The 19,224-nt window shown below is 48.9% G+C and overlaps 1 protein-coding gene across 3 annotated transcripts in view; it reads right to left on the bottom strand.

The window, feature by feature from the left end:
- Positions 1-19,224, bottom strand: part of LOC135388338 (uncharacterized) — a 66,292-nt gene that overhangs the window by 22,969 nt on the left and 24,099 nt on the right. For all 3 annotated transcript variants that reach the window (XM_064617831.1, XM_064617830.1, XM_064617829.1), the window contains 4 exons: positions 17,668-17,827; positions 6,614-6,756; positions 6,356-6,497; positions 4,455-4,634 (listed from right to left, as the gene is read on the bottom strand). In XM_064617831.1, coding sequence (XP_064473901.1) covers positions 4,455-4,634; positions 6,356-6,497; positions 6,614-6,756; positions 17,668-17,827 — 625 coding nt within the window. The remainder of the gene's footprint in view (positions 1-4,454; positions 4,635-6,355; positions 6,498-6,613; positions 6,757-17,667; positions 17,828-19,224) is intronic.

Here is a 19,224-nt window from a genome sequence, read left to right as displayed (position 1 = left end):
GTGGCGGATCTTCTGCAATTGCTGGGGATTTAAGTGGAGAGCCGAGAGCGTTTAGCTTCAGTGCAGAAGACCGACAACGGGGGTCACCCTAAGGGCGTGACTCACAAGAAACAGGCGAGACAAAACGCAGCTTCAGCAGCGGCATTGCAGCACGTTGAAGGACGACCGAGTTGTTTATTTTGCGAATCCAAAAAACACGGAACCGAGGACTGTGACGCCGATATTGTGTTGACCAAGAAAAAGGAAATACTAAAGTTGGAAGGGAGATGCTACCGATGTACCAGACCGTATCACCTGTCACTAAGGGGTGCAAGAGAAAGATACTCTGTCAGCGATGCCCAAGACATGCATTTTCAGTTTGCGATCCGGGTTACCAGCGGGGGGAGCCGCGCAGGGATAGTGGAGAAATAGAAGACGCTGTTAACTCATCAGCAGCGGTGAGTCTGCACTCTACCGCTAGCAGCACAGAGAATACCACGGTTCTCATGCAAACCGCAGCAGCCTGCGTAGCTGGCCGAAGGGCCACGTCGCTAGCAAGGATCATTTTTGATGGAGGAAGCCATCATTTCCTTATCATGAAAAGAATGTCTAGGAAACTGGGGTACAAATTTCTGGCTGAAGAAGATCTCACCGTGGAAGTCTTTGGAGGTCGACTCTCCGAGCGCACTTTCAGAAGGGTGTTGCTGACACGGGAAAGAAGAACTAAAGGGAACTTTTCGATTGAAGTTCTCGAGACGGACAAAATTTGCGAACAGTTTCTACCAAGAGTCAGCAAGGACATAAAAAAAAAAACTGGAAGACCTTGGTTTGCTGGTCGCGGACGTACAATCGGGTGTGGCGAGAAGCATTTCTTTATCCTGTACTGCTGCGGTTGCGACTATTACTGGGTGTTCGTCAGTGGGAAGGTTTTAAGCCTTGGAAAGGGACTCAGGGCTACTGAAACAGCGTTTTGTTGGTGTGTCCAGGGTCCGGTCAGTGGAGACGGTGCGGTGGTGCACTGTAACAACACTCTGTAACGACACTGTAATGACAACCTGGAGAGTAGCCCCAACCTCAACTCGGATTTGGTCGCCTTATTGCTAAATTTCCGGAAGTATCGGGTAGCGTTAGTGGCCGATATTGAAAAGGCGTTCCTACAGATTAGCGTCAACGACAACAACAGGGACGTGCTCCGTTTCCCCTGGCTGCAGGAAACTCTTACACCTGGTCATCCTTTGCAGGACATCGTAACGTTTCGGATGACAAGGGTGCCGTTCGGCACAACGTCGAGCCCTTTCTTACTAGCAACCACTCTCCAACACCACATCGAGACTATGGAAGTAAAGTACCCCAGCACCTGCCAGCTGCTCAGGACGTCTCTCTACGTCGACGACCTCCCAGTTGGAGAATCGGCGGAGTCAACCGACAAGATTTACCGAGAAGCCAACGACATCTTCTGAGCAGCGTCCATGAAGCTCCACAAGTGGGCGTCTAACAGCAGTCTGATGAGAGGCCGTATTCAATCTGAAGCGACGGGAGCCGCGCCATTGGGTGAAGTCACTGGGGTCCACAAGGTGCTTGGTCTGACGTGGAATCCAGCAGTGGATGCGTTGATGTTCCTATGAGCTCCAATTCGCGCAGCAGCGGAAGGCTACAAAGCGGTTCCTTCTTCAAACAACGGAAAATACTTTACGACCCCATGGGATTCCTTTCACTTTTCCTTGTGAAGGCAAAGATTTGATTTCAACGGACGTGGCAGCTCAAGCTCAACTGGGATGATGCTGTATCGAACGACATAAAGCAGAAAGGGCACAAGTGGTGCGAGGGTTTACCGCTCCTAGAGATGATACAAGTTCCACGATTCTATGCGCACGGCGTGGATGGCAAAGTTGTCCGCCGGATGCTGCATATCTTCGCGGACGCCAGTCCCTTAGCATACGCTGCAGCTGCATACATTTGCGTCAAGGATGCAACGGGTGAAGCAACCACTTCGTTACTTCTGGCACAAGCGAGGGTTGCACCGTTGAAGAAGCTGACATTACCCAGGCTGGAACTCATGGCGTGCCTCATCGCATCGAGGCTGCTTAAGTACATTTCCAGCCATCTCAAGTTGAAGACCGACGAAATTCACTTATGGAGCGACACCATGATTGCTCTGTACTGGATCCAGGGGAACGCAACCAGGTGGAAACCTTTCGTACAAAATAGAGTGGTCGAAATTCAAGAAAATGGTTCTTCTCACCCTTGGCACTATTGTCCTAGCAAGGAAAGCCCAGCAGACCTCTTGACCAGAGGAATCACGGCCAAAAGCCTAGTGGAGAACAAACTTTGGTGGAAGGGCCCAAGATGACTGGTTTACGGAGATAACCGGTGGCCAGTAGAGCAATCGCCAACACGGTCCTCCGGCGAAGAGCGTGAAGAACGGAGAACTGAGGTGCTGAGCGCAGTTACATCACCGGTGCCCGTTCTTTTGGAGGCAAGCAAGTTCAACTCGGCGGTAACACTTCACAGGACTACAGCATGGATCATGCGATTTGTGCACAACCTCCGGAGTTCAGAGAAAAGGATCGGTCCGCTTTCCACGGACGAAATAGAAGCGGCGGAGGCCTACTGGGTCAAGAGAATACAACACATGACGTTTCATCGTGAAATGAGCAATATAAATACGAACGTAAAGCTACCGAATGAGTCTCCTCTCAGGGATCTGGCGCCATTTCTCGACACTGACGGGCTTCTTCGTATAGGTGGGCGACTTCATTTCAGTGACGGGACGTATAACGAACGACACCCTCTAATCTAACCGGGAAGCCACCACTACACCAAGCTGCTTGTCATGCAGGTGCACCACCGCTTGCTGCATGCCAGTGTAAGGGACACACTGGTTCACATACGTGAAAAATTTTGGCTCATACGGGCGCACCAACTGGTTAAGGGCGTGATCCACCAGTGCATCACCTGTAAACGGCTCCAGGCTAAGGCAGCTGACCAGACGACGGCCCCTTTACCAGCGGACCGGATAACGAAGTCACGGCCATTCGAAGCCGTGGGAATTGACTTTGCGGGACCTCTGGTCGTCAAAGTGGACGAAGACGTCGGCAAATGTTACATCGTGTTATTCGTCTGTACAGTTACGAGGGCGCTGCACCTGGAGTTAACCAGCGATATGTCGACCAGGGCTTTCCTTCAGGCCTTACGGAGATTCGTCTTTCGAAGAGGACTTTGTCGGGTCATCTATTCGCACAACTTTCTGACGTTTAAACGAAGCAAACGTGAACTGATGGGCCTGTGGAACGCCGATCATTTCTCTACTTGTAAGATCGAATGGAAGTTCATCGTTGAACGGATCCCATGGTGGGGCGGCTTCTACGAGCGACTAGTAAGGGCTGTGAACTTCCCTGAAAGAGGTTTTGGGAAGGCGGCTTCTGGACGCTGAAGAGATGCGTACAGTGCTAACTGAAGTAGAGGCAGTGGTAAACTCACGTCCCATGGCCTTCATTTACGTGGACAGTGCAGAGGGCACCCCCCTTTCTTCAGCGTTTTTCTCGTGGGAAAGCGGTTGACGTCGCTACCAACGCCCAAGCGCGACGAGATTACTTCTACTGAAGCTACGCTGCACGGCCCATGAAGCAGTTGGCAAGAAGATCTTGCTCACTTCTGGAAACGGTGGCGCAAACAATATTTAGGAGAGCTTCGTTCAGCTCATGCATCCAAAACAACCAAGTCTTCATCGTCAACATCACTAAAGATCGACGACGTTGTTAACCTGCACGATGAGCATCGACCACGTCAGCTGTGGAAGTTGTGCAGAATCGAAGAGCTATTTAGCGGCAGGGACGGCAAGGTCAGGGCGTGCAACGTACGGCTACCAAACGAGACAACACGTAGACGACCCATTCAATTGCTTTATCCCCTGGAACTGTCGGACGTCTGGAAATGAGAAAACTCATTTGGGGGGAGTATGTTGCCACTTTGTTAATTGATTGTGTGAACTTTGTAGCATAGTCTTGATAACGACGGAAAGGAAGGTGGTGGCTCGCTACATTGTGTGACGTAGTGCTTTGTTGGGCCTTTTTGGTTGGATGGATACCAGCACGTTGAGTTTTCGAATAAACGCATTCAGGAACGGTTGCACGGGGTCTGTTCCTTTGACGGTGCTTACGAAAAATTACCGATCCGTAGTTATTATAAGTGTATTTGGAAAACAGCTCAGCGCATGAGGCCCCACAGTCCGCTGCAGAAAGAGATTGGCGCTACCTACCTGCACCAGCAGCCTCATTTTGCTATATGCATGGGTATACGAAGCACGAATGCTTTAACCACTGGGCAAATATGGTTTAAAACCGCCATGTGGTGCGAGAAATGAAAGGAAGCAGCAACGAGTCCCATATAGAAACATCAGACATACCCTGAAACTGTAGGATGCTATGTACATTTGTGTTGGTTACACGCAGTCTCGTTCTAACCGCAAAACTCACATATGAAGCAGTTCTCATGCTGTAGGCTTGCGTGCACTGGGGTATGTTGCGTTGGCCTTCACTCCACTCACATAGGTAGCATCCTGGCATCCGTATCATGCGCCCTCGTGGGCTGAATGAAAGCATAGATAGCGTACTTGACGGCAAGAAGACGCTACCCTTGAATTCCAGTGCGTCCACCTGTGTTGAGAAAGAACGCTTCCATGGAATCTTTCGGTATGATATCTCAGGATTTGTAATCAGCATGAGGATACGAGTAAGTACCGTACTGCCCCGTCTAATCGAGCCACCAGTGGGAAAGGGACTTCGGCTGTATTTCAGTTCTTACAGGGCTAAAATACCGGGAGTACAAAAAATGTAATCGAGGTAGGTATTAGCTGTGGTTCCACTCTTGTGGTCATCGTAATCTTTTTTCATACTCTCTTTCTTTTTTTTTTTTTTTGCAATTTCAGGCAATTTATGCATAGGTCGTCTTGGACGGTTCAGTCCTTACTCTATACAGCTGGTGTTCTGGTACGAAATGTAAAACCCAGTCTTACTAAACGGGGGTTGGTAATATCGCCCACATATGCACCGACATAACATTGTTTAAAAAATGTGAGAATCGATTTTTCGATTAGCGGCCGTACGACTGCCCTAGGTCTGCTGTATCCCTGTAGAAAGGAACGGGAGCCAATGCCGTCCCCTCTCAGGGTTATGCGAGAGAACTTGACTGACAATCTCTTAACACGTGACACATCACAGCGTATTAGTATAAGGCAAATGTCTTTTTCATTCGAGTGTTAACAGTCAGCTTTAGTAAACCAGTTTGCAACGTCTTTCTATTCACAATGGGGCCGCCTTAATTCCGTACGTCAAGAAGGTTCTAAGCGCATCCGGCGCGCTCTACCATTGGTGATAAAGGCTTCTTTCAAACCCTACATGAAAAAGGCCCAAAGATCCCACACGCTACACGCCGTGTAGCCAAAGCGGTGTCATCTATAGGCTCAGGCTGGACGTTGACGCCACGTACGTGGGCGAGACTAGCAGGAAACGAGACACGCGGATTGAAGAGCAGAAACCGTGGAAAGGGCGACCAACGCAACTAGGTCAAAGACGTAGCTCGTGCACCACTGCTGGACAACGGGACACGTGTTCGACTAAAAGGCGCGGTCACCCTGGCACGTGAACAGCGGTGGGGACCTAGAAAGTCCCTCGAATCCTGGCATATCCAAAGGGACCAAACAGCATGCAACGCCAACACTGGCCCACTTCCTGGACCACACTTCGGCCTCGACAAACCCCTAACTAGCAGGACTGATCTGGTTGCCCCTCAATTCTCGTCCCTAACTGTCTCCCGCATAGGAGACCGAACGTCTAAATAAATGTTTTTTTGTTGTTGTTGTCGTTCTTGTTGTTGTGTTAAGTCGGTGGCAGTGCTGTATTCTCCAGTTATGATACCCGGCTTTTGGAGCGTCTTTGCTTACATCCGGGTACTGTACACGATACGATAATTCGAGACGATATCACGATACGACGGACAGACGCTGTTGACGTTTTACTACACTGTGGAAGCAGACGGTACGGATAATTAACATCACATTGTTCCCATATGAGAAATCCCCAACCGGGAACTGTGAAGCGTTTCGGTGTTACGCTGTTGAGAAGTGTTACGCACCTCCATCTTGATTTTCGCGTAGCTACCCTAAACTCCTCTTCTCGGGGGACCCGCAACTCGCGTGACCCCTTCGATATGCTATAGTCAAGCGGCGTACGCTATTACACGAGGAGATTCGTACCCGCGATGCGTAAGCGGTACTCCGGTAACGCCGCGCATGCGCCATAAGAGCAACGACGTACCGCGTATCATATTGGAGATGCAAAAACGGTCTACTAAGACCCTCTATTGTCGCAGAACGTACCATAGATGGCTGGTCATCAATCTCGCTACCGTTCCAGATCGACATCCCAGGGAGCTTGCAGATAGGCGTGCAGGCTGGTTGCATGCAATCCGGTGGCGCCATGTATGTACTTCTAAACAATACCGCGTACGGATTCAGTTTTCTGTGTGGAGAAAAATTCAAAGACTGCACATATCCTTATGTCATTGCGTTTATGTCGTAAAAAAAGATGTCTAGGATGTGATTGGCCTTCACCTTCTTCTAATAAACTCAGCTTACCTGACGAGCCGAAGAACGTGGTCCCTCAAAATCTGACCACACGTCTTTGCAGCAGAACGTAATGGTGAAACACCTATCATTAAAACGTCGAGGGTATCTTGGCCTGCTTGGGGGGAGGGCGATCCTGGTATGCCGTGCAAGGCCTAAACAGATACAAATATTGTTGGTTTTCAATATCGATATAATGTGCAGGAGTCAGAGCATGATGCGATATTACGATAGGTCACCGTGCACGTGGGTGGGCAAGGTAATGATGGCATATACACGATTAACCAGAGATAGGCAGTGAGTACTTATTAACCGGAGTAAAAACTGCTTATTGAACTACTGAATCATTGAGGATAGCTGAAACTATTTTACAGCGATAGCTGTATGAGGGAACCTGTTTGTGAAGGACAGCGTAGGTCCTGACTTCCGACTCAGCGCTCCATTGGTTGTCGCAGCAGCAAATCGGAGAGCACATGAAAAGACGTCAGGAGCCACGCTGCGTCGTTGTCGTAAGTTACGTCCTTGTAAAAAAGAAAAAAGACGGCAGCCGTGCGCGGTTCAAGTACAGACACCACCACGACCTGCTCTATAGAAGCACGACCATGACACTCGCCGATCCCCCTATGGGTCCGCTGTCCGCGGCCCGAAGCAGGGAAAACCGGTTTCGCGCTCAACATGCTCGCTAGGGGGGCCACGTGCGCACCCCACGAGCGAACGGGAGAGGGCTGCTGTAATATCGGCAATGTTTATTAGCATTGTTTTGTGCGTATGTCTACGCGTTCTTTTCGTGTATCCTGATGCGAAAGACGTGTAATGTGCATGCTTAGCGCAAGTTAGTTCTACTTTATGCAAAATACATGAATTTTCGCGCCTAGAGCTGCCTTGCTTGAGACAGTGCTTGTACAGGATGTGTGGTATCCCGGGGGCCCCATTTGACGAATATCCTTGGTAAAACATTCATCGCTTCACACTGTGCTTCAACCGATGATAATACGAAGTTGAACTGAGATGAGTGATTGTGTGTTTTGTGGCGCAAAAGCATCACGGCCATAAAACGCCACAAAGGATGTAGTAATTGATGTACGCGGCTGTATTGCCATGCGCGATCGTGCTCCAACATTTATGCGTGGACCCGTAGTTACTTGACTTTGCGAATGAGTATGTTAGCTGTCATTTCATTGTCACTACTGGACAGCATGCAGTTTTAGTTGGTTTTAATTCAAAGTTGTACAAAGAACACAGCACACATAACTGAACAGACACTTCTTTTTATTCCATTTAATTTTGTCTGCTGACTATTTGGCAGAAATCTCACCGCATCTACTTTGCTTTTTCATTACAATCACGTGGCGCATACACTCGACACCTTCAGGACCTTTCGCGGTACGAAATACTCGGGTCCGACACTCCTTTCTTCGACTTGCAGAGTGGGACGGTGCAGTACACCATCACAAACCACTCAATGGACGACATGCGACTAACCAGAACTTCACACGGTAGAAACAGGCACCCAAGTCAGGAACGAAAACTACCGTATCAACACGTGGAGCGGCGTCTGATGTGGGGGTTACTTGTGACGCCGCGACCTTGCAGCGGCCACTAAGAGAAACATTTTCTCCGGCGCTGGAGAGGGGCGCAAGTGTCATGGTCGTGTTCACCACACGCTATATGGCGGCCACGAAGAGTGTGTACGGCGTCTGCAGATGGGGAGTGGAGAGCACACGCCGCTGTAGAACGCGAACGGTACTCGCCCTTTCTATGTGTCAAACAAACCGCCGCCACCGGTGATTGGCTACCCCACGCGCACTTCCGGTTGTTCGTTCCCGACCGCCTCTCCGTGAAGTGTTTACGGCTTTGTGGTCGGTTCTTCCGCGATGTGGCTTGTAGCTATACGGTTTCGTCCAAGGAAGCTTATTGCTATTGCTATAATTGCAACTATTTATTGCTGTGCGTTTAGTTTTCGTAAATGTACAGTAGTTATGTTAAGAATCTTGATATCACGTCGCAAGAGCGGCACAGACAGAAACTGCGTTTCCGAGATGAGGAGCTTCCAGACCCCATGGACGAAGATATTCGGAAGTACGTCTTCCGAGGAACCTACAGGCTGCGGGCACGCGTGGAGATCGCGACATTTTCGTGCATTTCGTCGAAGGCATGAGATACTACACCAGATAACAATTCAAAACCTACAAAGTGCATGACAGCTACAACTTGTTCATAAGTGGAAAAGTAATATGTGTGCCTTCAAAGTGGGAACTGGTGGCTATGGTGTTACCTTATTTGCGAGTACAGTAGAAGCCAGACAAAAACTGTCAAAGCTTTACTATTTCTGGACCTTGATGCAGAACGATGGAACAATTCCCAACGCGCATTGCACCTGCGTGGCAGGGTAAGTGTTGCCTGGGAAACATTTGAGTCTCTCGGCAAGCGTGTACTTCCTGCCTACTACCTTATCCGTTAAAATCAGCGCGTGATGTACTGTAACGAGCCTCCAGAACCTGATTCATTATTTCTTGGCAATGGGAAACAGACCAGGTTAATGGTGGTCGTTTGTTGTTCATAATGATTGACGGATGTTTTGCTTGCAGCCTTTGTGAGTGCTGGAGTCATGTTGCAGCAATTCTGTTCACGGTGGAGGCCGACATAAAATATGGATTGAATCATCCATCACCCACAGTTTCAACCAATCTTCAGATGAATTTAACTTGTATATTTATTACACTCAGTGCACTACCATAACATAGAAATATAGATTAAAAACCACGTACAAAATTCGTTTTTGCGCTGTTCTACACGTCTTTTCCTTTTTGATCAATAACTACTTTTTACTTTAATTAGCCAAACAATAAAAGCACTGAGTCTTAGCATTGGACTCCTGCAGGCAGCCCTCATTTGAAATATAGCCAAAACCAGGAAAGAGAAAACGACAGACACCTTGATCACTGGCTGTACAAGAACTATGTACTGACGGCCAGTCAAAGGGATTGCTAGAGGCAACGAAGGTAATGCAATCGAGCTCGAATTACAAAAACAGTGCAGTGACAGCTAGGTCCTTCCGATGTTTCAACACCAACCATTATTCGTTGCAGAAACTTGCTCCAAACACGGTCTTGTTTATAAGCCTTACTAGCAGTGAGGACACAAATTTGTATTCGTATTTATTTGCCTCAATGATACAGATAAGCAGACATAACTGTGGGGAGCCAAATAGCCAAAACCCAAAGGGCCAAAAAATTCATCCACGGAACTGCTAAACAGCAAGTGCAGCACCCTAAAGATACGACTGTTGAGTGCTCCATGAGTGAAACGCAGAGCACAAACTAACGTCATAAACGAAACACGTGAATGAAAAATATATTCACAAATAGAACGAAAAAAAAAAAACAGTCATGGTTATCAACACAATGTGGTGTAACGTGTGCGGCATGTGCTGCACGTTCTGCTACATGTGGCATTCGTAGGTTGCATAGTGCAGCACATACTACACTCTTAGAAAAAAGGGTGGAGCAGTTACACCTTTCAGGAAGTAATAGTTGTCGCATATGTTGCGCCTAAAAGGTTGCAAAGTCCTACCTGTTTCCGATTGGGTAACCGCTTCTGATTCGGTGAGTGAGGGGGGTGTACGCCTTTTTGTAGCAATTTGGATATATGATAAATGTTTTTACCATCCTTTTAGACCCTGTATCAGACGCTATGTTGACCTAGGTGGTAGAAATTACCACGGCCTTTCTTCTTAAGTGTAGAAGGGTCTTGTAAATAGTACACGTGTTCGTGCCACCTGGCCTTTTTAAATAACATGTGGGAAGAACCATTTCAAAAATGCGAAATGTTTTCAGTCTCCTTATTGACCTTTCTACGTGAATTCGCACGCTTGATAGCTTTCTTGAGGTGGTGACCTCAGCGCCTGAAAGTTGGTCCTTGCCGCTCGTGAAAGAGGGCATGTGGCTGTGGTATGACACTTGGTATGAGTAATATTGCTCCACGCCTGACTGCACTGGTTACAAAAATATTGCAGTCACGGGCTAACCATTCCTCCATTGGTACTCGTGCAATAAAAATACTAAATACTCAGTTTTGAACAGTATAGTTTGTGCTCGTAGCTGTTGCCTTGCCCAGACGGAATATACGTATGGCACGACCTCATCCAGCCATCATCCCGTAATAAAGTCGTTGTTGTAGCTGTTGCTCTCTTCTCCGTGTGGATCTTGAAGCGGCCACCCATCACTCCTCTCAGCGCAGAAGGGGTTCTCGACAATGGACGACTGAGAACCATTGATCTGGAGTATCAGGATTTTCTCTACTCGGCTTTAGAATATGTATGGAACTGCGCATGACACCAAAACGTAGCGCATATCATTCTCCCAGAACCAGAAAATAGTGTACTTTTTATTGCAATACTTCTCCACGCGCAGCTTACAAGTGCCTACGTTTTTCTTTTCGTAATATTGGAAATGTTACCTGCCCTCAACTCTTATGGTGAGCTCTCATGCGCTCGGAATGCGTGTGGCAGTCAAGAACGTCAGGCAAGGCGTCGACCGAAGGGACGCGAGTTGATGAAACCTTACCACCAGAACGCTTTGCTGAGCGGTCAAAGGGGTTGTGGCATCTCACCTCAAATGACTCCGGATAAACGCTTACTTGCATCCACGTACACCCACGTTCTAAGCCTTAAGTGAATGCACGTCTTACCTCGCGATTATCTAAACTCATTGGGACCCGATATCACACCAGTCAGGTGGGAGAAGTCACGAGCTTACGAGCAGCAATAAGTGTCTTTAATACGTGCATGATGCCATGAGTCCAATACATCAAGTGTCACGACCCCTTTAAGATAGTTCAGATTGAGAGGTGCCAAACGTCGAGCTGGTCCTGTTGATAATCCATAAGGTACTGTATCGAGCGCTAAGAACATACACGTAACGCTTCGGGTATTAAAAGCGCTATCAGAAGACAGAGAAGGCCAGAAGGAGACTAAAAGGTCGAACTCGGCTTCTTGATCGATGAGGTACTTAAAGGAAAGGTCACATCCTTCCCAGTTGATTTTCAAACTATGGTGTCATTATATTTGTCGTTCACCACTAACCACGGTATCGAAAATTCCACGACAAATGGTGAAGCAGTTTGGCTGCTATTCGATGGAATACGTGAAAAGAACAGATATCGGCCTCCAAAACTCGGTTTGTAGCGTGTTACCCCAACTGATGTCAAGCTTGAGAGTTCGAACCCCGCCGACCACGCCAGCAACTTGGTGGCGGGGTACAGGTTGCTTTGGCACGCCGTCTTCCGAGCGCCGTCCTCCGCGAGGGACATTAAATAGTGTTTGCTCTGTGTTGAGATTTGAGCGCACGTTAAGTAACTCTCAGGTGGACAAAATTCGTTCACAAATCGACCACTGTGACGTCGGTGATAATCATAGTGGTCTCGCATCAGCTTTGAAACCCAGTTTTACTCTCAAAACACATAGGGAAAAAATTCCTTGCGTCACCTCTGCCATGCCGTCAAAAATCGTCCTGAAGAAAAAAACAGAAAAATCTTTTCATGCCCCTGGCTCGTGCTTTCTTTGACGATGGGGGTTAATTCCGGACGCGAACCATCCCTTGATGATCCGTCCTCAGGCCACTCGGAGTAAAAATCGAACCTGATGTCTCGGTACCCTATGGGCATCCATCTCGTCCACCTCGTGCTCGAACTACGATTGCGGTCTTCGCTGCTTTTCTCAGACTCCACGGCAACGTCTCTCTGAGAATGCTGCCCGATGAAGGGAAGAAGTCGGATAGCTCAGCTGGTGTAACATGACGACTGCGGTCTTCGCTGCTTTTCTCAGACTCCACGGCAACGTCTCTCTGAGAATGCTGCCCGATGAAGGGATGATGTCGGATAGCTCAGCTGGTGTAACATGACGACTGCGGTCTTCGCTGCTTTTCTCAGACTCCACGGCAACGTCTCTCTGAGAATGCTGCCCGATGAAGGGAAGGTGTCGGATAGCTCAGCTGGTGTAACATGACGACTGCGGTCTTCGCTGCTTTTCTCAGACTCCACGGCAACGTCTCTCTGAGAATGCTGCCCGATGAAGGGAAGATGTCGGATAGCTCAGCTGGTGTAACATGACGACTGCGGTCTTCGCTGCTTTTCTCAGACTCCACGGCAACGTTTCTCTGAGAATGTTGCCCGATGAAGGGAAGATGTCGGATAGCTCAGCTCGTGTAACATGACGACTGCGGTCTTCGCTGCTTTTCTCAGATTCCACGGCAACGTCTCTCTGAGAATGCTGCCCGATGAAGGGATGATGTCGGATAGCTCAGCTGGTGTAACATGACGACTGCGGTCTTCGCTGCTTTTCTCAGACTCCACGGCAACGTCTCTCTGAGAATGTTGCCCGATGAAGGGAAGATGCCGGATAGCTCAGCTGGTGTAACATCACGACTGCGGTCTTCGTTGCTTTTCTCAGACTCCACGGCAACGTCTCTCAGAGAATGCTGCCCGATGAAGGGAAGATGTCGGATAGCTCAGCTGGTGTAACATGACGACTGCGGTCTTCGCTGCTTTTCTCAGACTCCACGGCAACGTCTCTCTGAGAATGCTGCCCGATGAAGGGAAGATGTCGGATAGCTCAGCTGGTGTAACATGACGACTGCGGTCTTCGCTGCTTTTCTCAGATTCCACGGCAACGTCTCTCTGAGAATGCTGCCCGATGAAGGGATGATGTCGGATAGCTCAGCTGGTGTAACATGACGACTGCGGTCTTCGCTGCTTTTCTCAGATTCCACGGCAACGTTTCTCTGAGAATGTTGCCCGATGAAGGGAAGATGTCGGATAGCTCAGCTGGTGTAACATGACGACTGCGGTCTTCGCTGCTTTTCTCAGACTCCACGGCAACGTTTCTCTGAGAATGTTGCCCGATGAAGGGAAGATGTCGGATAGCTCAGCTGGTGTAACATGACGACTGCGGTCTTCGCTGCTTTTCTCAGATTCCACGGCAACGTCTCTGTGAGAATGTTGCCCGATGAAGGGAAGATGTCGGATAGCTCAGCTGGTGTAACATGACGACTGCGGTCTTCGCTGCTTTTCTCAGATTCCACGGCAACGTCTCTGTGAGAATGTTGCCCGATGAAGGGAAGATGCCGGATAGCTCAGCTGGTGTAACATCACGACTGCGGTCTTCGCTGCTTTTCTCAGACTCCACGGCAACGTTTCTCTGAGAATGTTGCCCGATGAAGGGAAGATGTCGGATAGCTCAGCTGGTGTAACATGACGACTGCGGTCTTCGCTGCTTTTCTCAGACTCCACGGCAACGTCTCTGTGAGAATGTTGCCCGATGAAGGGAAGATGCCGGATAGCTCAGCTGGTGTAACATCACGACTGCGGTCTTCGTTGCTTTTCTCAGACTCCACGGCAACGTCTCTCAGAGAATGCTGCCCGATGAAGGGAAGATGTCGGATAGCTCAGCTGGTGTAACATCACGACTGCGGTCTTCGCTGCTTTTCTCAGACTCCACGGCAACGTCTCTCAGAGAATGCTGCCCGATGAAGGGAAGATGTCGGATAGCTCAGCTGGTGTAACATCACGACTGCGGTCTTCGCTGCTTTTCTCAGACTCCACGGCAACGTCTCTCTGAGAATGCTGCACGATGAAGGGAATATGTCGGATAGCTCAGTTGGTGTAACATCACGACTGCGGTCTTCGTTGCTTTTCTCAGACTCCACGGCAACGTCTCTCAGAGAATGCTGCCCGATGAAGGGAAGATGTCGGATAGCTCGGCTCGTGTAACATCACGACTGCGGTCTTCGCTGCTTTTCTCAGACTCCACGGCAACGTCTCTCAGAGAATGCTGCCCGATGAAGGAAAGATGTCGGATAGCTCAGCTGGTGTAACATCACGACTGCGGTCTTCGCTGCTTTTCTCAGACTCCACGGCAACGTCTCTCAGAGAATGCTGCCCGATGAAGGGAAGATGTCGGATAGCTCAGCTGGTGTAACATGACGACTGCGGTCTTCGCTGCTTTTCTCAGACTCCACGGCAGCGTTTCTCTGAGAATGTTGCCCGATGAAGGGAAGATGTCGGATAGCTCAGCTGGTGTAACATGACGACTGCGGTCTTCGCTGCTTTTCTCAGACTCCACGGCAACGTCTCTCTGAGAATGCTGCCCGATGAAGGGATGATGTCGGATAGCTCAGCTGGTGTAACATGACGACTGCGGTCTTCGCTGCTTTTCTCAGACTCCACGGCAACGTCTCTCAGAGAATGCTGCCCGATGAAGGGAAGATGTCGGATAGCTCAGCTGGTGTAACATGACGACTGCGGTCTTCGCTGCTTTTCTCAGACTCCACGGCAACGTTTCTCTGAGAATGTTGCCGATGAAGGGATGATGTCGGATAGCTCAGCTGGTGTAACATGACGACTGCGGTCTTCGCTGCTTTTCTCAGACTCCACGGCAACGTTTCTCTGAGAATGTTGCCCGATGAAGGGATGATGTCGGATAGCTCAGCTGGTGTAACATGACGACTGCGGTCTTCGTTGCTTTTCTCAGACTCCACGGCAACGTCTCTCAGAGAATGCTGCCCGATGAAGGGAAGATGTCGGATAGCTCAGCTGGTGTAACATGACGACTGCGGTCTTCGCTGCTTTTCTCAGACTCCACGGCAACGTCTCTCTGAGAATGCTGCCCGATGAAGGGATGATGTCGGATAGCTCAGCTGGTGTAACATGACGACTGCGGTCTTCGCTGCTTTTCTCAGACTCCACGGCAACGTCTCTCTGAGAATGTTGCCCGATGAAGGGAAGATGCCGGATAGCTCAGCTGGTGTAACATCACGACTGCGGTCTTCGTTGCTTTTCTCAGACTCCACGGCAACGTCTCTCTGAGAATGCTGCCCGATGAAGGGATGATGTCGGATAGCTCAGCTGGTGTAACATGACGACTGCGGTCTTCGCTGCTTTTCTCAGACTCCACGGCAACGTCTCTCTGAGAATGCTGCACGATGAAGGGAATATGTCGGATAGCTCAGTTGGTGTAACATCACGACTGCGGTCTTCGTTGCTTTTCTCAGACTCCACGGTAACGTCTCTAAGAGAATGCTGCCCGATGAAGGGAAGATGTCGGATAGCTCAGCTGGTGTAACATCACGACTGCGGTCTTCGCTGCTTTTCTCAGGCTCCACGGCAACGTCTCTCTGAGAATGCTGTCCGATGAAGGGAATATGTCGGATAGCTCAGTTGGTGTAACATCACGACTGCGGTCTTCGCTGCTTTTCTCAGACTCCACGGCAACGTCTCTCAGAGAATGCTGCCCGATGAAGGGAAGATGTCGGATAGCTCAGTTGGTGTAACATCACGACTGCGGTCTTCGCTGCTTTTCTCAGGCTCCACGGCAACGTCTCTCAGAGAATGCTGCCCGATGAAGGGAAGATGTCGGATAGCTCAGCTGGTGTAACATCACGACTGCGGTCTTCGCTGCTTTTCTCAGACTCCACGGCAACGTTTCTCTGAGAATGTTGCCCGATGAAGGGAAGATGCCGGATAGCTCAGCTGGTGTAACATCTCGACTGCGGTCTTCGTTGCTTTTCTCAGACTCCACGGCAACGTCTCTCAGAGAATGCTGCCCGATGAAGGGAAGATGGAGAAGAAGGGAAGGGGGGGGGGGGTCTTTTCATGACGCTGTCGCCTATATTTTTTGTTGGCCGCAGGGCGGCGAAGTTTGAGAACCACTGCTGTCTCCGATAATCAAGGAAAAACCTGAGAAAACACTTCTTCTAGCCTACGGCATACGGTGTCCTTCCGAGTGAAAAATAGCAGACGACGTTTCTCCAAACCAGTACAGTAGTGACGTCAAAATGACGCAGCAGCTGGTCGGCTCGGTCCGAGCATTGCCACCGTTGCGGACGAGCGCGATTTTTAAAATCAAATTCTGCGATATTTATGCATCTGTGGAATGAATCATTTCGCACGGTACATTTTAATAGGCGGGTTAACGGATTGGCTTGGAAAAATGGCAGTGTTTGCAGTGCTTTCTTGTCTCACAAGCTTTCTTGTCTCACTTTCAAGCTCACATGGGGACCACACACGTACCATGCGCATCTAACAACAAACGTTTACTCGGGGTAGAAAACGCTTAAAACATCGAAAGAAATTTCCTCCTTGTCAATAAGGCCAATAGACGGCTTCATGACACAACCTGCCCTGCCCCCTGATAGCGTTTCACGCTACTTGTATGTGCTGTATCTGCTTAGTACTCGATTGATGGATGAACAAGCCCAGTTCGACGTGTTAGTCACCTCTCATGTGGGTTATCTTAAAGGTGTGAAATGCGTTCCACTACAGGACCCATATGATGTGTGGAAGCTTTACTTCAGTTTTCATGTGGTGCCTGTAAGGGACCGGGTTCAGTCGCAGTTTAATGCTAAGTTTAATCGCAGAAAGTCGGCCATTCAGCCATCAGCAGCCATATGACGCCTGGCGCTCGCAAATTGCTAGTGTGGCGCCCGGGCTGGATCACGAGACCTTTTGCACCCGAACGTGACTGCCGGGAAATTAGCTGTTTTAGTCGATTGGATCGCACAAGGGCATCGTGGTCGCTCATGTTCCGGTTCCGTCATCTGCAAACCCATGTTAACTTCGGCATGCGGGTCTTGCGGGGATAGTGCGGTCCAATTAGAGCCAATACAGGTCCCTAACTGTGCGGATGTGACGACACCAGATACAGTTGTGCAACGCGCTGCCCGGCCTGGACGGGATCAATACAAAAAGTGCTAGCTGGCAGGTTCCAGCCGCTAGGAAAACGCAACACGAGCACGCGAGATTGCCAAGTTTTAACCAAGCGAATACAAGTGCTCAAAACCTGGCAAAATCTGCCGGGAAATGGCTACACGAATTCGCCATAACAATACGCTGTCCCATGAATAGCGTGTCATCCCCAGTTTACAAGTAACAAACGTGTTAAATAACGCTGAAAACATACACTGCTTGTCTCCTGCTTTGCGGTACCAACTGCTGCACAGTTTCGAGCTATTCTGTCGTACGACTGCACTGAACATACAAACATTTTGCGATTAATGATGTACGGTACTCGCCTTGAGGACTTTGATGATGTCCGTTGTGGCATCATGCGTTCGATCGCATGCAAGCATCGTGTCAAAAACTGAGTAGCTGACAACCCCGGATGACTTGTATGTGCTAATTACATTCCTGTCCGCCTGGTTCAAGAGATGTGTGTTCCAAAGATTGACATGCCTGGAGAGGTGAAACTGAATTAGCCCTCGAGACGCGGTAAGCTGATTTCCCTCAAACTTGTCCAGAGAGCAGCTCCTCGTACTCTCGTCTTTACTCCACGAGAATTATGCACATCAATGGGTGCCTTAAGTAAGCGTCCATTCCTCGGCGCACCCAAAGGGAGAGTATGAGACACCCGGAACTGCTTTGGGCCATTACACTGCTCTCTCAGTGATGTAGCTTCCTGCTGTCAGCTCATGCTGTGCACAAACTGAAGGTGTGGTGGTTTTATTTGGACGACAGCGATTTCCAGGATATTTTCTCGTAATAGCAAATGAGACGTGAACTATAGAAATTTTAAAGAGACACCATAGGAGATATTTTCTATTAAGGTGACTGTTTGGTGCACCAGGTACAAACGGCTAGAGCTGCCTGAAAAGTACTTCTAATTAGCTTGAATGATACGCTTGGAAGTAAAATACAGAGGGCAAGGTAGGTCAAGGCAAGGGCTTTGATGCAGCTGGCATTGAAGCCCTGCATGACCGGCGTATAACTGCCGACGTCCGCGTGAAAGTGGGTAAAAAATTAGTTTCTCGAAATGGGAGAATTCGGTAACATAGTACGTCTGTAGTTTGCTTCCAAGCGTACCACTCGAAGTAGGGTAGTTTCAGTTATAATCGACGAAGGGGCGCCGGTGACATTTTTATTTTCTTCAGGAAAAAATAAATGTTAATCCAAAAAGAAGGAAAAGAAGCCTAGTCGCAAGTCCCTGCAATATTTCGTTCTCAGTCTGCGAGGCTCCAAACAAATGAGCGCGACTTGGGTAGTTCCAGCTTTTCCAAATTTTGCGCACTGGATCCTCCGAACGGCTGCTCTCTTCTGAAAGCAATTTTTTTTTTCATTGGCAGAATGGGTGGTGAGGATTTGCTTAAGATAATTAAATTCGGTGGCAATGCCCGAAAAAAGTTCGAAAAAAAAATCGCAAAAACGCTTCCGAGGACGTTCGTAGCGCAACTTTGCCCATTTCTTACGGTGTCCCACAATTTCCGAATATGACGAAACTTATGTGAGATGAAAGGGTTTTTTTTATTCTTTCGTTGAGTATATAGCGCGTTATCATATCTTCAAGCATCTGTCTACAGTGACGCCGTAGACGCGAAGGGGTGCCAGAAAATCGCTGTTTTGAGGGTCGTTTTTCTCAAAAAGGCCATCTTTAATTCTGTTTTTATTTTGTGGATACATGCCTTGGACACCGCTCTTTCATATTATAAAACAAAATTTCTGCTTATTTTATTTATTCAGGGCGCGTGAATTCTTTTCCCGCGCCCTGGTCGATTCGAAGTGCCTGGCTAATTCGAAGTGCCGGAGAATGGTACTTACAATGGTGCTCTTATTTTATTTATCTTTTCTTGCTGAAG

Source organism: Ornithodoros turicata, chromosome 3 (genome assembly GCF_037126465.1).
Source record: "Ornithodoros turicata isolate Travis chromosome 3, ASM3712646v1, whole genome shotgun sequence".
Lineage (NCBI taxonomy): Eukaryota > Metazoa > Arthropoda > Arachnida > Ixodida > Argasidae > Ornithodoros > Ornithodoros turicata.
Note: the sequence above shows the minus strand (reverse complement) of the source record. Positions and strands in the feature narration are given on the sequence as shown.